At 39.1% G+C, this 18,224-nt stretch overlaps 1 protein-coding gene across 2 annotated transcripts in view; it reads right to left on the bottom strand.

Annotated features, from left to right (window-relative positions):
* atp2b1a (ATPase plasma membrane Ca2+ transporting 1a) overlaps positions 1-18,023 on the bottom strand; it is a 34,661-nt gene extending 16,638 nt beyond the window's left edge. The window contains exons 1-3 of one of the 2 annotated variants that reach the window (XM_072377869.1): positions 17,766-18,023; positions 6,596-7,078; positions 251-448 (exon numbers count right to left, since the gene is read on the bottom strand). In XM_072377869.1, coding sequence (XP_072233970.1) covers positions 251-448; positions 6,596-6,788 — 391 coding nt within the window. In that variant the 5' untranslated portion in view covers positions 6,789-7,078; positions 17,766-18,023. The remainder of the gene's footprint in view (positions 1-250; positions 449-6,595; positions 7,079-17,765) is intronic. The other variant, XM_072377870.1, reaches the window with a different exon arrangement.
* Positions 18,024-18,224: the final 201 nt, after the last annotated feature.

The raw sequence follows: 18,224 nt of genomic DNA, 5'->3' as shown, positions 1-18,224 counted from the left end.
ACAGGGGTAAATCTTTCCTTACACAAGGTTCATTAAGAAATGTCCCACCACATAATCCCATGTTAAACACTACGTTTGATTTCCTAATACACTATTTTACGAAGCAGATTATCAGAGTTTGACAAAGCAACCGATTACAAGCATCAGATGAATATTTTTGAAAGCTAAAAAAAATTAAAAGTATGAAATTTGCCTTTAAAGGTGTCAATATTCAACAGAAGAATTGTTATGATAAAAAGTCGTGGCTTACGTTCTCTTTCGGCATCTGGTGGTCTATAAAAGGAAAGGCCTAGTGAAACTATGGCTGCCACTTCTAGGATAATCAGTGTGACATCCTGTAGCGCCTCCCACACTAATTGTAAGAAGGTTTTGGGCTTTTTGGGCGGTATTAAATTTTGCCCAAACTCCGTTTTCCGCTTCTCGATGTCAGCAGGCTGTCCACTTAGGCCTGAAGGGAAAGAAGAGAAAACAAAAGCATTTTTGGTTTTGTTGGAATCTAATCGGGGAACAAGCATCAAATATTCACTCTACAAAAAAAGATTGCCTTAATTATGTGCCACATAATTTGATCACAGATGGATGAGTTACTGTAAGCATTTAGTTCACAGGAAGCAAGCTTGTCTCTGGAAAGTAAGAGGCAGCAAACTGTGCTTTCAGCACTGGGCCTCAGCATCATTTCCAAAAGGAATCAGCATTTCTGACAGGACACTGTGGAGGAGACAATACTAGGCAACAATGACATGCTTTCTGTGGGCACATCAAACACTTTCACCTCTTTCAGTCAAGCCAAAGAATGTGAGAGCCGAGGTCAAATCTAATCCCACAAACACCTTTTTTTTCCCCTCAATACAATGACCAACGAACGAAAGGTTGAATCAGATTTAGACACGCGAGTGCCTATACGCATTGCTGTGCGGTAAGAATGCCATCTCTGACACATTACACGTCTGGTTGGCCCGAGACCCATTCATCCATGTGCACAGGGTGCATTCTGTAGCAAACCATTCAAAGGCCTCCGCATTCAAGGCACAGTGATATATTCAAGAGCCTTCGCACATTTGATGATACATGACAGTTTTTCAGTCCTATTCATGCTGACTGTGAGTGGGTGACTGTGCAGACTGGATGGTAGAACTGTGTGTGAGCTAGTGTGGAAGAGAGGAGGGAGTTGAATTGGGATCCCAGGAGGAGTGACTGGCTGGGAAACTGCTACTGACAGGCAGATGGGGTGGGTTTGGGTCCAGTTTGATTGTTGCAAAAGACCGACTAACAGAGTAGAGATACTGAGAGGTCAAGGGATGCTGCACAGGATACAGCAGCGTCTTAATAAAGAAAATAAACAGAGAGATAGAAGGAGACGAGACAGACAGACACACACATAGACAAGAGGTACTTTGAAAATCATGACACCACATCTAATTTCAGAATCTGTAAGATAGACTGTTGTTCTGGGATAAGACATTCAAGTCAACTCAAAAGCACTAACAGCATGAAGATCTTTCAAACAAAAGCTATGTAGCTACACTTCTAACAAGTAGCTAAAGTTTCTGTTTCCAGCAAAAGCAACTTTCTGAAAGGCCAGAATGCAGAACAGCTCAGGATTATTATTTAAATTTATTAGGAATGATGATATGAAGGCAAACTACCGGTAGACTAAATGTACAAAAGCCTTTACTGTTACGTGTTGTGCGCAAACCACAAAAAGGGAAATTTTACTGGGTGCCAATAGTAATAATACCCGCTTGCAAACATACACCAAGGCTCTGTGGCCCTGAGTGATTTCACCCTACATGGTTTCAGCTACTTCGGTAAAAATAAAACGATCAGTGTGTATGTAGTTCATTTGCATTATGCAGGTCTACAGTTAAATCACACAAATGACAACAGTGGGTTCGCACTTCAGTTCTCAATGAGAGATTTTAGTACATTCCTAAAACATAAAGTAACCATTTTACCCATTAAGACCAGATGCAACATGTGTGCATTTCTGTCAGACCTGGAGTGGAATGCTTTCGCCTCCGTTTGAAACTTTAAAATTTCCCTGCTCATTCTAATCTTGTCAATGAAAATAATCTGCGGAAAATAATCCTGTCTCATCAGTTAGATGTTTAATTTGGCATTACAACATAATACTAACATACTTTTCTAAAGGAGGTAAGAGTGATGACTCATCAGCACAGGAAATTAAAGAGAAAAAAAAAAAAAAGCTGCAGCATAGCTGCCTATTAGTGCTTCCTGGCTGTCTTTCACCGTCTCCTTTAATTCCATTAGCTTCTAATGAAAACATGCTGACAGCTAATACCCCATTCAATTTTACACCACATTTTCCCTTTGTATTAAAACAATAAATACAAGTGGCAGAGGACAATCAAGGTGTCATCTCTCCATCCGATACACAAACAGAAAATAGGCTGTCCTTGGCCTTTGGATAATTTTTTCGCTCTCAAACCAAGCAGCGAATCATTAACCATTTCATTTGGATGCTTGTCCCCAGCTGACCCATCAGAGTGTCATTTTAGTCCACAGAGAGGGGTCAAGGTAAACCAGCACTATGGGTCAATCGTAACTAAACGACACAGCTCCCACATTGCTGTGTGTAAATAGTCCCAGAACACTGCACATTATACAAAACATGCTTCACCAGACAAATAAAAAAAAAACAACAACTCATTTCCACAATAATAATGTACAATTTGCACTCCTACAAAATGCAGAAAAGGGGAACGCTACACTGTTGTCTTGCATGTAGGTAAGCTTATTGAATGCCTTTCATTGGATTTCAACCAGGCAAAATGTAACAAGCATCACTGCAGTCCATTTTTCTTCCACACATCACCTTTTATTTTGTCTGAATGACAAGCGTGTCAACTGTTTTTCCCATAAATGTTTAAGATGTAAAAACAATATACAAACCCAGTACAATTTTAGAGCATTTTGAGAAGTTGGAGAACTGAATTTGATAAATTAGCCCATTGATCATGTTTGTGTGTCTTCCATATTTTGGAAGAGCTTCCCCTGTGGCCTTTTTAATACATTTAATAATAAACAAAATATATAAATAAAGGGGAAGCAATTGCTTATGCTCCTAAAAGGTAAAGTGTTATTCTAGGTATACAAATATATTGCTCCCATCAGGGACATTAGGATAACTTAATAACGTGATCTATCAGTGCTGCTCATGCTACAGATTACCCTTTATCATGATAACACCAGCTTATTAGGTTAAAGATAAGAGTAACGAGTGGAGATTAAATTGTGAGGAGGGAAAATGTTTAAAGAAAATTGAAAAAAAAAAAACTAGTAAAATATATTAAAACACAATAAGTGAATCTTAAGCCCATAACTGCATTTTAGTTAACTTTTAATATGATTTCATAAATTTGCTCACAATGGAATACATAAGTAAGGTCATCTTTTAAAAGCTCCAATAATTGCTGCACTTTTAAAAAGATTTTCATGTGAAAATGTGACGTACTTAAAAGTAAGTATAACCAATCAAGTCAGGAATTGTGATGAAGACCATTGAGTAAGATGATACTTCATCTGGCTATACTGGAGCAAAGACTTAAAATGGTACGGTGTCTATAAAGATTTAATATCCACAACGTTCTAGAAAACTGATCAATTACAGATTACTCAAATTGCCAGAACTAACACAAACAAAGTTTTAACCATTATCAAATTCATAGATTAAGGTTAAAGAAAAATCTCAAAAACCATCAAAAGTTCAAACCACAACTTCGCTGTCCAACTGTGATAATTCAATACAAGTAAACAAGAAACCAATTGTGCTCTCAAATCAGTTTTCAAGCCAGAGATTTCTGCGAGTGGATCAACATACTTCCGCTTTCCATTTGAACAAGCACCAGAAGCAGGTTCTGGCCAAAATGATACATCCATTCACAGACCTCAGAAAAGTTGTAACCATGTTATTTTGAAATTCTGAATTTATGACAAGTTGTACCAGCTCCCTGAATCCCAATGGAGTGCACTATCATTTAACACGCCATTAAATAAGGGGCTAAGGTGGTTAATGGAGCAACAGAAACAAGGAATCCACTATTATGGCATGCTGTCCCTGTAAGAGAGCATGAGTGTAAAAGGAAGAAATGGAGTTTCCCATAACACTGATTTCAACTGGACTTGAATTGCACTTTTATAGCACCATTTTGACCTCATCTAAGAGCTTCTTTTAAGGTGATGTGACAATGGTCATAACTGCTAATGTCAGGCTTGGGAGAGGCAAATTAATTTACAGCGATTCCACATGTTGAATAGCACTCCGTATGACAAATAAAGTTATTTCACATTCAAAACATGCTCGTTCTCCCATTGAAATGATATCGATAGATATCCAACAATGCAACAAGGAGACAAAAAGAGAAATGCTAAAAGAGGCCAAACTGAAATTTAGCCGTGTACAAAAAGAAGTGTGCACAGAGAGGAAGTAAACTTACACCATTAACATGAGGCCAGCTGGAAAAAGTCTCTCTTTCTACTTCATACTGTGACACTCACCTTAGTGGCAACAGTTTAGAAAGACACATGTTAAAACAACAAATTTAAAAGAATGATCCTAATTTTCATATTTAAGTGCATTAATACCCCTCTGCTTTTATGTTTTTATCTCTTCATCACTGTAACTGATTTAACTACATTTGTCAGACAGATGCATGAATAAGATTGTGGCAGGACTCAATGATACAATCTATAATGGAGTGAGAATAACCTTTTAAAACTCAAAGCTTCGGTTTGCTAATTATCAAAATTAATCCGAGTCGCAATGAATTGGCATCTAACCAAATAGGAGCTTTTTGGCAATAAACAGCCTTGTGTGGTGACATTAAAAAAAATGGCAGTACTGGCACGCTAAACTACATTTAGCTTAATCCAAGCAGGCCGTGATTTCAAATTTTGCAAACTAGTACAGTGAATATATATGCACAGTCTCAAAGTACAGTCATGCTTGAATGATGAAAAAAAAAAAAAAAGAGCTCGGAAATGTGAAGGATTAGCGAAGGATTGGCTTAAGAGCTTTGAGAAATGACCGACCAACTAATTGGAAATCCCTTTTCAATTGTCAGGCTCCTGTAATCTTAAATGATGGCTTAATTTCCCAAGCCAATAATGAATGAGCTGATTGAAACCAAAGTGTCAAAAATCTGTGGCTGCACAACACTTTGAACGGCACCTGCTGCAAGAGAAAACAAGATTTGGACCCAGTCAAGCTTAACATTGTGCATTGTAGCTACAAATGACTGCACAAGTTGAAAAAATTGAAAGTTGAAAAAACTATTTCTACAAACTATGTTAAAGCTGGCTTCAATTTGCAGGATGACTGGAAAATATATAGATACATGCAAAAGGAAGCTGAAAGAATCTATGTTTGATCCTCCACACAAGCTTACATACAGTTGATTTACCCACTCACACGCTTGTAAAACAGACAAATTGTGATAAGATGTCTTTGTGCCTTAGAACAAGTGTTAACAGGCTAATGAATCACAGTTTATCTCACATTAAATACACAACTTGTGGAACCTGAGCAGGCAGGGGTGAAAATATAGTAACAATACAGTCAGTGTCACTCATGTTACAAATATGACAGGAGTCTACATTCACCAACCTGAAAGCCACATGCATGTTTAGGCAACTCACACCCATCAAACAGCTGAATTCCAATTCCGTAACTTCTCCTTGCAGCAATAAAAAAAGACTGCACTGTGCATCACTTCTACTGTCAACAAATGAAAGGTGAAGAATTAAATAGTGTGGGGAGGACTGCAGCCACAAAGAGATGCTTTCAATTGTACTAAAGCATTGTATTTATCCCATTTCTGCCTATTTGATGAGGCACAGGAATTTTATACCCCCCTTTGCTTTAAGACTACTGCTGTTACAGTGAATATGTGGTGCCGTTTTAATCTGGGATCAAACTGAAAATCCCCTCTCATTAGAGTTCAGTCAAGGTCATACTGGCGATTAAGCAGGCTGTCTATTGAGAGACAACCTCAGACAGAGGTAAAAAAGAGGAAAAAAATATTTCAGTGGGTTCTGTGACCCATCTGAAATTTTACAACAATTCTTGGCATTGTAGGGTGAAAAATTTATTTATGAAAGAGTAACACAAAAACGACCTACGCTGGAGTGAATTAACCCTTTCGCTGCCTTGTTCAAATAACTACCCAGCCAAACAGTCTCCCGTTTTGTCCACCGCATGAGGGACAATGACCTGCCTGCAGACTGGTACTCTGCCCAAGCAAACAGCTGGTCTGTCTGAAGCCTACACACAGAACCACACACACAGACACAGAGGTGAAAGAGGAGAGAGGGAGGGTGGGAGGGAGGGACATATCTGCAGGCCTTGAAATAGACCAGGATTGGCCCAGGTCAGAGCCAGCCTGCCTGGCCACCTGTCTGGCATATAAGTGTTTCCTAGGAAGTGATGTCAAGGTATGCATAATTTGGAAGGCATGGTCAATGACACGCCTAACAAACCATTTGTGTACAATGTTATCTTTAAAACAATATCACTGCTAACACTGTTGGTCACACATACTGAAAATATATTGAGTTTAGTAAAAGATTACTGTACCATCTACAGGTGATGTTTTTAACCGGTTGCAGAGTCCATGAGTATCCGCATAAGTTTCCCCAATTTTGCTTATCGCCTCAGCGCCTCTCAGTTCCATTAAGGAGCGCAGTTCTTTGAGAGTGCAGCCAAACTCTCCATCGTGGTTGGCCTCCACCATGGAGTTCTTCACCCCACTGTACGAGTTGTTCGCCATTGTCCTGCTGCTTCCCCAGTCTTTTTCAAAGTGCTGGTGCTTTGACTCGACAGTGGGGGTAAAACGGAGAGGTGCTGTCCTGGAAAAGAAGCTTAAATCCTCAAGACTGCAAACACAGTAATAGTTCCCATAAACAGCTGACAGGCCCTTCACAGGCAGTGGGAGTCATACACCAGGTTGGAGGGTAGGGATATTAGAAAACAAGCCATTTCCCTTGGAGAGCTGAGTTCCTAGTCATTCATGGTGACTAAGTATCACCCACAGAGCCGGAGATCACCATTCATGCAGATCTGAAAGAGAAAAGCAAATGTAGGAAAGAAAAAAGGTCAACAGTGACACTATAAAGTTAAATTGTCTGCAGTAGAAACATTATCCCATTTAAAAGTTTTTAGACAGCGAAATCAAAAGATAGGTTAAGTTGCGTAATGCCATAATCAATAGCTGATGAGACAACTAATTGGTTGTAAAGTAACAACAAGTACAAGATGATTTTGACTGATCAGTAAAAAAAAAAATTAAAAAAAAAAAAATGGGTGTGCAAACAGTTCAATAATTAAAAACACTCTTTTCAAAGTAAAATTTCCCACAAGTTGGGGATTTAACCATATAGAGAACATGATCATCAAAAAAGATCAAATTCTGTTTGATGGGAGCCATAATCCCTGCAGCCCCAAGCAGCAAAACATTACAAATCTGTAAAGGTTAACACTGCATTGACTCAGCAACACATCAGTACGAGTAACGACAGCTTGTGGTGGCATCCATAAAAGCAGGTTAAATGTCCAAAAAAAAACTTGCTTATGAGCAAGACCCAGAAATGCTTTCGTCCTTTCTGTGCTCGAGTTCATTTAAGACTGACTGAGGTGAAGTGGAAAATTGTCCTCTGGTCTGATGGAAAGTATGAAGTTCTTTTTGGAAATCCTGGACGATCCAGCCTCCAGGCTAAAGAGGAGAGAGACCATCTGGCTTATCATCAGTGCACAGCTCAAAAGCCAGCATCTGCAGTGGTGTAGGGGGTGCAATAGTGCACATGGCATGGATAACTTGCACATTTTGAGGAGGCACAATTAATGCCAAATGTTATATACAGGTTTAAGAACATTATTTTCTTTTTTCCCCAGAGAACGTGGAGCATATTTCTTTCTCCCTCTGATATAGGGGTTTGGATCAGTCTTCTATCAGTTTTTCTTTTTCATTATACAGCTTCAACTGACGAACAAACTTATTTAAAAAACTAAAAACCTCTCTTCTGTATATAGGGACGGGAAACTGGAGGCTGCTGAGACAAAATGCAAACTAACAAATTGAACTGCCTACAGTCATTGCCAAGAGATTTTTTAATAGCTGTACTTGTAATTTAATAATAATTTGTCTTTTGGATGAAACACTGACCTATCAATATATGCTCTGTGCTACAGTCCAAGTGTGTGTGCACAGCAACAGCATTAAGTAATCGCTACTTTCAGGGCCTTTCCCTAGACAGATTTTAAAGATAGTCATTTCCTCTCTGCAGTGTTTGTTTATTGCCAATACAAACTCTGCACTTTTTCATAGCGAAGGACTTCCTGCAGCATCTTACTGTATCTCACCTGTGTTGGATTTAGAGTTGGACAGCATTTTCTTTTTGTGTGTAAAATAAAAAATAAAAAAAACAAGACATAGTCACGATGATGACTTGCGAACTTAACAACAGGTCGTAGATCTCATATTAGATCACATTTTGGTGCTTTCTTCCAACTTGAGGGTTTCTCTGAACTATATAGATGGCATTATAATTAAATTTAAGTTTAATGTCCAAGGTACAGCAAATCCAGGATGCACAAAGCAAACCAAGTATAGTCATAGCTTTTGCTTCAAAAACATGAAATTCTCTAAATTTGAACAAATATCTGCAGTCTAAAGATGATTATGATGGAACAAACAGGTCATGCGCTGCCCAAAACAACAACTTTTATAGGCAGAAGTGTCAGACAAAATAGTCTGGAGAAAAACTGCCAGCATGTTAGAGCTGTACACAAACAACAGGCCAGAGTCTCCACTCAAGCCCAGACCCAGCAATGATGTCAAAAACACAATTAACATGACAACGAGACGGGCAAGCGTGGTAATACAGTACAGCATCTAAACCTGTATCTGTCAAACATTAAACAGCACAAACCATCCAAAAATCTAATATAATCAGCTTTTATCTAAAATATACTCAGCTGCACTGCTGTCGATATACTTTCATTGATGGAAAAATTTGAATGCTACATATCACATGCTCACCAAAATCTTATCAAATCTTTACATTTTTTATATTATGGGCATATATACTACAGGTTTGCCTCATAATTAGTCTAGTTTATCTGCTGGAACACACATTTTCCTGTCATCATTTCTTGTCTTTTGCCTTCTTGACATAAACACTGTGTCAAGTAATAAAAAATTTGAGGACTTCTGGGCAAGGCTACAGCAGCTCTTTTGTGAGCAAATAATCTCTGCATGCACGGTTTATGGTGTCAGCTATGGAGATGTATGCTGCCTGCAACTTAAAGCCTGCATATTCGGGGCACCCTGGCTTAACCATGTCTTTCAGTTTATACAATTCAAACTTGGCTGTGTTTATATTTTGGAGAGATGCTGCAACATCCACAATCCCATGCCATTTCAGACCCTGTAGAATGTGAGATTAATCATTACTCAGAATTAATCTGTAAAACAGATTGGCTTTACGGGAAAACCTTGTATACATTACCACCAAATTCCAGGTTTTAATGCAACCTATGCGTGGGAAGTGGTTCGACTACTTCTGCCTTTGAAGCTTGATGTGAAAAGAGTGTTCCTTAGGGCTAAGCATCATTAAAGCTAAACAAAGATTTTCTTAAAATTCTGATAAGCATAAGGTTTAAAAAAAAAAAATCACTTATTTACAGTAAAAGATGAAGGTTTGGTTGCTCAATTCTGCATTTCACATTTAGGGCTTTTAGACTGAGTAATAAAGATTTTTGTTGACTGACAATTCTGTCAAGTTCTTCAGAAAACCCGCAGGTGTTCTGGGGCAGTTTTCAAACGCTTTTTTTTTCCTAAAAGGATTTTTTTTGGCATTAGTGACCAAGTTGCAGAAAAGCCGACAGAATAAAATTCTCCATCTGTTTCTGTGATAAATTAAAAGCATGACGATGCAGTGTAGTACAACATACTAGTAATGTCAACTTAGATCATCATCCACAATACCTTAAAGTTTTTAAACTGAAGCATTACATACACAGTATAAGCACCCTGCTATCTCAAACACACAACGTGCGTCACTGAGGGAAAGCGTGGATTAAAAAGAAAAGAAAAACAAATGAGGTAATAACTATTATGATCAGAAAAGCCACCAGCCTCTCTGCAGAGTAACTGGTGGGGAAATGTAATGAACAGTGACCAACTGACTGATTACCTCAGGAAAAGCCCTCCGTTTAATCTAATTAAGACTATCTGTGGCATGAGGGAGCTCCATGGTGCTCTACATGGAGAGAGCCCGCTCTTACAAGAGGCTGCTGTCCATTGAGCTTTAATCAGCCCAACACAATGAGGCTGATTCATTCATGATGGCCAGGTAGATAAGAGTTTGTCTTGGAGCGACTCAGACGAGCAACCGACATCACAATGTAATTAGAGGCTTAAACAAAGTCGCTGTCAAACGTTGAGGACTATTTCTTTTTTTTTTTTTTTTTTTTTTTTAAACCTAAAAGGGCCTAATTCAATCTACTACAAAAAATTCAACAAGATGGGATTCACTTCTAGATTGAAAGAGTTTCATACAACACGATACGTCCACATGGAAAGCCCACAAATAGAATTTAAGCCCCATTGTAAAGGGGAGCTGAAGTCAGATGATGGTGCAGCATGAACAAAAAGGTTTCTTTCTGTAGGCATCCTTTTAACAGTGTTGTCAGATGTGAATAGAAAATCTCAGCTTTGCAACTTCAAGGACTTTTACTTTGTCGTATATGACTGCCCTGTCATATTTAAGACATTTAGAAGGTGGTACTCCCAATCAATATGGGTCTGACACCATAGATTTTTCAGTCTATGAATAATTTACGCACTAAAAACACAAAGAGGAAAAAAGGGACCAGATTAAAAAACATTTTTCTTAGACTGGATGGTAACATACAAGTTACAGATCTCATGGTGTGCAATATCAGATTTGTGAGAAATACAGTGATCTAATGTAGCTGCCCTTAAGTCTCATCAAATGTAGAGATTTTAGCCCCTTTTACTTGCACTCCTTTCTATTGATTAGGTCCAAACAGCCAGCTAAAGTGGGTTCATTCAACATACCATCAAATTTTCAGAGGAACTTTTTTTCCCCCCAGTGTTTGAGTTAAATGAACAAGAGAAACTCATCATCTAACCTAAAAGAAATTTATATTTTCTTGTTTCACAAAACTACTGCATGCCTGTCATGCTTGAATTGTTAAGAGTGCTCTAATCACTTGGGTACGGATCATTATTGGCCAACATCCATCCTTAATTTGACTGATGGTCACTAAAAAGCCCGAACGGAAGGTAAAGTCATTTTTAAATAATTTTCAAATAGAGAGGAGAGCTGCAACTTGCTGGAGGGCAAGGTGCATAGTCAGAACTGGAGTAATGTCAAGAAACTATTTTGTTTGAAGCTTTATAGTCAGGTCAACCTAAAACTAACTGTTTTAACTTAAAAATAATTAATTACGTGGCTGATTGGCTTATACAGACAGGATTACCAAAGGATTTTTCAAGCATGAATAAATGGTACCATCAAGGAAAACAACACAGCAGCATGTTACAGTGAAACAGGAGACAATGTTCAATGTTATTTCACCCAAAAATCCCTGATCAGAGCACCCTTAACGGTTATGCCAATATAACATGCTGCTGTGACAAAAAGGATTCTGTGGACTTGAGAGATATAAGTCACCTAATTTACTGTTTAATCTGGCATGAATGGCATATATCGGCACCCACCGTGGCTCTCTCTCTGTCACTTTCACAGGAATGCCTGAGTGAAACCTCACATTAACGATGTGAGCAATGTGTGAACGACTGACTGCAATCTTTTTTAACACAATGATGAAGCCAATGTTTCGCATCTGAAAGACGCTTTGGTAACACCGAATGACAAGTAAAAATGTGTTACTTCACAAAAGCCACAAACATTCAATTCTTAAGAGTTTGTTGAGTGTGGAGATGGACTAAAGGTGAAGTATGTCCTCATTTCAGCGCAACACTAGAAATATTAAACCTTCAGAGATTTCGAATCAGGAGATGCGTTTAATAGTGCCATGTTGTTGACTAAAGAATGTGAAACTTAAGATGTTTGAGATTCGGGTAAGACCACATAATAAAGGATAATTGTTTTGTACATTAAAGTGTAACTAAAGAAAGGTTGACAATGATTAGAAATACTGAACAATGAAAGATTCATCTGTCTGCAATGATTTTGATTAACAATTAAAAAAGGTTCATTTTTGCAGAGTTTATGCACATATTCCAACAAACCAAGACAGCCAGATCAATACTCTTGGGTAAAAAGCATACAAATCTTGCAGTTTGATGTGTACTTTTTTAAAATTGTGTTAATGGTTTCAAACAAACTTACATCAACTGGCAAGAATGTTTCACTTGCTCCGTACCACAACCAGCAGCCTACAGTAATGAATGTAATTCTCTGGCTTCTCCCAACTTAAAGTCTTACTGTAATAGCTCTCTCCAACATTCACACTCCCCAACCCAACAAGCAGCAAACACGCCAAGATGAAGGAAGTGCCAACATTTGCCGAGCTGCGTCACTTTAGGGTTGCGGAGCAGGTCACATGTCACAACAGTGGAAAATCATTGTGATTGGATCTCCAAGCCAACAGCTGGCATGGTATGGTTGAATGACAGAGGCAACAGTTAACCCTTTACACACTAACACAGCCAAGCCACAGCTCAGCTTGCATATGTGCCCATGGATGAGAGATCTGTAAGTCTCAAGTCTACACAAGCTATTTCAGGCTAGTATTTCTTGTTAGATGCACAAAGAAACCTCCATCGAGACGCTGTTGCAAAAGTAAGCAAGTAGATGGGACAATAGAGGTGGCTGTCTCAAAAATATTCTCATGTCTTTGTGTCCACACTTAGGAAACCCTCTGGCAATTTGAACACCTTCACGTGCCAACAACTTGATGCAAGTCAAGGATAGCGATTCTAGGGATCCCTCTGCAATGGAGCCGCCTGATGCGAGATGTGATATTTTTAGCTTCCCCCAGACTGTTCCCTCCCCCCACAGCCAGTCGTAGCTGAACTGGGTCAGGCCATGTAAATGTGGAGGGTACAAAGCAGAGACACCCTGCCATCCTTGTGCAGCGTGGCTTGCAGCTAAGAGTGCTACTTCACCCCACAGACTGGAACCTCTACACAGCTCTCAAAGACTGTCAGGCTGCCAGTTCATGAGAATGCACAGTCAGAAGTGTCAACAGCAACACCCTTTGGCTCTCCAGCTCCTCTTTATCATGTATGGAGAAACATGCAACGAGCTTTAAAATTAATTATTCCCCTGGATTTAACTTCGTAAATTTAAGAGAAACCAGAGTTACTTGATATTGTTATCACTGTATATCATAATACATCAACTATGCATTAATTTCTAAGGCAACTGCTTTATCGATAAACCACTCTCTGCATTAATGTTAATGATAGTACATTTCCTGTCATGCAAGGCTGCACATATTTCCAGAAGTACTGTGTAGCGAGTGCAAGGCTTTTGTGTAAGATAATGACATTTAGACATCTTGAGAATAATCAGCAGTGCTCAAGATAAACATGCCACTGAAAAGGCTTCTCAAAATGTGGGCTCCTGCATGCAAAACTAAGAAGTGAAATTTCAAATTCACATAAAACTGATTAAAACAGCTGAGGTAAGAGATGGACTTTAAATGTAGAATATTAAAAAGAGACCTGGTGTTACAGCTACTTAAGTAAATAAAGTCCTTGGCCTCTATGGTATGCTCAACTTAAAGCTGAGGGAGAATCCGTTGTCTGTCTGTAACTGCATAGAAAAACCTAAAGTACTGTGACTACCAGCATCATAATAATCTAAAGCTTTCTCTCAAGTTGACCCCAATGTCTTACGGCGTCAAAGCGCTAAAAATGGTAATTGGGACAGCTTCGGTTTCTTCAGATCATTCCAACTTGTGATCACAATATCATAATAAAGATTTAGACATCAATTAATCCCTCACATATTCAACACTTTGTGTACTTTTGACTCCTAAAAGAATATCTTGTTAACACTCCCCTTTTTTTCACACTATTAAGGAAAATGTTTTTTCTTAAAAATGAAAAGCTAAATATTTAACGACAAATATACACCAACATGCGATGCTTAATCTTTTAAAGCATGAGTCACTTTCAGCTTGTAATAACTGTTATGAACCCACTCTTTAGTATGAGTGAATACGGCATAGTGGTCAAAAATGTTGGTTTCAACCATTAACGATCAGAAAACCTGGAAGGATTTGCAGAGCCTCTCTTGTTGACAGGACCGAAAATATTTCATAATGTTGCAACTTGTACTGAAGCACTTTGAAGATGAGAAGCTGTTTGTTCTTTGATTCTAGACAGCAGCTCAGCACCCCGGGGTCCTGCAGCCCAGCCATTTTCTGCCACAGTCGGACCTTGCTGTTCCAATCAATTCAGCTCTGGGATAGACTTTTGTTGAGGTGAGCATTATATCCATTTCTCAAAAACCTACAGCGCATAATGCAGTTTTTCTTTATCCTACCCTGGAAGCTATGTTGTAAGATTTAATTTTAGTGTTCACATAACTAATAAATGCATATTCATGTGGGCTACCATTTGCTTCTCGGGGTTCAAAATAACCTCCTGCACTCCTGTCAAAGGACTGTCGTGCTTTCATTAGCTGCCACACTACAGTGACATTGCTAGACTTCCTCAATTGTGCTGATACGGTAAAGCAAAGCTTCAATTATCTCACTTAACTGTGTAAAATAAATGACAGCTCATATTAGTAGAAAAAGCATACAGTTGAGGAGAAATGCCACAAATAATAATGTCCATTTCCACCACCAGGGCTTTGCAAAGAAAAACTTTGCCGTGTGGAGGTCTGCTGATGTTTTCTAAACCTAATAAGGCAAATAGATCCAAAAAACTAATAGGAAAACCAAATTATCTACCCCGCTTTAAAATAAAAATCCCCCAGCATCTTTGCTGAAACATCAAAACTAACAAATATGGCATATCTAGACAATTATATTGTGATATTTGGTGCCACATATATTAAAACAATTTTAGCAAACAAAAGCAGAGTTGAAGTCTGTTTCTGCCATTTTCCAATTATGTTACCAATTCTATTTCAAATAATGTTCAAGCTAATAACTTGTAGACAAACCTAAAGCAAGATTTGAATGAATGAGTCGTAATGGGTGACTCGAATTCTACATAACCCAATACCGCTGCTTGTAATAACATTGGCCTTACAGTCTACACTCAACAGGATAAATAAGCAAAACTCCATCATGAATACTTGAAATCATAAATATATCTTATGTCATGGTACAACAACCTATGTTTGGCTGCAATGCTTGCTCAATGTCACCTTAGGCCTACAGTGACTATGCTTTAAAACAATGCTTACTTACAAACGTGAAAAGCAACTGACTGAACTGGGGAATTACGGCCACTGTTGTTAAGATTACTTTTGACATCGAGCACAACTTAAGAACAGTTTCTAACTGATCCACGATTAAGCTGCAAACAAGTGATAAGTGCCTCCACATACTGCATTATCTCAGTGTGGTATACACTCTGTGACTCCTCAAACACTTGCGTGCCACGACAAGTAATCAGTCAGCAAAATGTTAGATTACCGGACATCACACACTTTCAAACAGGTTGCTAGACCACAAAAAGGTAGAGAAAGCACCACCACAGCTACCACAATGCTGCCATAGCTAAGGTGATCACATAGTGACATCATCTCTACATTTAACATTCAGCTAGATAAATCCCAAAAGTACTGAAATAATTTTTTTTTTTTGGGGTAAGCAGTATTCTCCACGGGGAGCCATTAAAAAGAGGATTGTATGGCAAAGAATAAGAAGGGGTATTTTTGTCATTCTTGAGTGACAGCAACAGTCTGAGTTCAAAGGCCTCAGAGGCAGGGAAAGACTTACTGCTGATTTAAGTGAATCATTAGACAGCTATAATGAAATATCACATGCTGCTAAACCTGGAGAATTGTTATTCAATCAAGTCTGAAAGTAAAATAGCAATAATTACTATCACAAACTCATACTGAATCTAAGCAACTGGCTTTCTTATATACTATTCAGCAATTGTGTTCTGCTATAGTATTTCCCCATGAAATGGCCTGACCGTTATCAAATTATGTAACAAATCCACAGATGACTACTCCTCATTCAGATGACTGGTATGCCTTCTATCATCAAACCAGTCCTGTTCCCCTCAAGCTTGTGCTAAATTCTATGTTTAAATATATTTTGAGATTATGATACCACATGTGAACCACTACAGGATCACCAGTCATTACACAAACGCGGGAAGACACCGCTGAGCTGGAGCAAGCCGGGTGACTTTTAATAGGATAAGGAGTGATCCCGTCAACTAAACACCAAAAGGTGCTCAGTGGGTGCACTCCACATCAGCCTTTGTAGTTGCAGACCATTTTTTGAGTGTGGGAGTATGTATTATATCACAGTATTCATCAAGACTAAGCATACAGCGTTAACATACGTCATCTAAAAGAAACTGCAAAGCATAAGAAAGAGTTAAAGGTGACATGCTAGTTTCAAGGTCTAGCGTTTCTCTTCTTGAATGTCAGCTGCCGTGCAAGTCGCTCAATAAACGTTATTCGGGTCTTCTCCGTTTACAGCCTCGTGCTATGAAAAAGGGGTTTGGCTGGTATGCTGCCGTGACTATAAAATAATGCATTTATCGGACGTGCCCTCAATGACTAGGGTTAAGCATTGATAAAGATGTGGTTAACAACCAAATCGTAACGGGAGACAGATCGACAGGGAATTTCAGTGGTGAATTACATTCCCTTATGAGTGGAAGGCGTTGTTGCTCAACAAAATACGTTAACCGTACATGTTCGCTGTGATGACAAGACAGCTGAGAGGGGTTTTATTAATGTGCTTGTATGGGTACCTTTCTCGGCTCCCCAAGTTGCCCTCGTGAGCAACTGCCACTAAACGGACGTTATTCTCTCGACTCCACATGCTGCGAGAGTCCACGCGCTGAAGCCGTTAGTAGCTTTACCCCCCTAACGGTAACTGTGACATTACATACAAGCATATTAAATGGGTACCAAAAAAGATTTTTTTAACTGACCAAATAACAAATAATGGAACTCTGGAATTTGTCTATTCGAATGAAATACACATAACTTTCTGTAACGCGATGGACGGCCACATTTCAAGTGTCACGCGTTGTTAACGGGGAGACTAATGAGCCTCGAAGTCTCACAGTTAATTTGCTGTTTACCACAGCCGTTAAAACATCGTTACTGGCTAGCGTACAGTATTAGCCAACTAGCTCCCATGCCTTAGCCAATGCTGATAGTAAAGAGGGGAAATACAAAAAAAGCTGCTTCTAACAGATTGACAAGTCGAACAACTCAGTCCTATGCAAAGCAGAGGCTATAGTAAATTAAGCACAAGCAATGGAAACCTGGCAGCATCCTACCGCATTAGCTACCTGGGTTGGAAAATAAGACGCCCAATGTCAGTATCTAACCAAGATATAACGTTAGCTAACGTTAGCTTCGTATATACCAGGGAGCTACCCACTAGAGGCTGGCCCTCGTTGATCCTTGCACAAAAATATAAGATTTAACGAGTTAGGGTTTTATCTGCAGCGTCCAAAACACCTGGGGTCATAGCTCATGTCGTGGCATTTTATCGCACTAGCAGAGAGAATATAACCATAAGAAATACTTACTCCGTTCTCTGGAACACAACCCAGGTCCCTTTCTGTCTTTCACTCCCCCTCAGTCTCACCAAAGACTAGACTCTCTCCCCTGATCTGAGGTAAAATCCCGCCCACTGCGCTGTCACAGCCACAGACAAAGTGTCCAGCGTGTGCTGTCAAGATGGTTCTCGTACCACATGCGCAATATGGAAGCCCAAGTCCACTATTCCGGGAACTTGACACACGCATTCTAAAAAATGGCCATAGTGAGGAAGAACTGGCATAATGGTGCCACAAAAAAATACATTATAGACGCCTACCTAGTGAATCTAGTAGTAATCTGTTACAGATCTGTTCATCACGGAGCAAGTGCAGACCGAGGGTACCTGCTTTTTATTCAACAACTTAATCCTTGCCTGGTGGAATTAACTGTACTTCTACCGGATCTTAAGCATGGAACTATAATACGAAATGCTACAGGACTGATGA

Source organism: Leuresthes tenuis, unplaced genomic scaffold, assembly GCF_036924035.1.
Source record: "Leuresthes tenuis unplaced genomic scaffold, fLeuTen1.0.hap1 SCAF_23, whole genome shotgun sequence".
NCBI lineage: Eukaryota > Metazoa > Chordata > Actinopteri > Atheriniformes > Atherinopsidae > Leuresthes > Leuresthes tenuis.
Note: the sequence above shows the minus strand (reverse complement) of the source record. Positions and strands in the feature narration are given on the sequence as shown.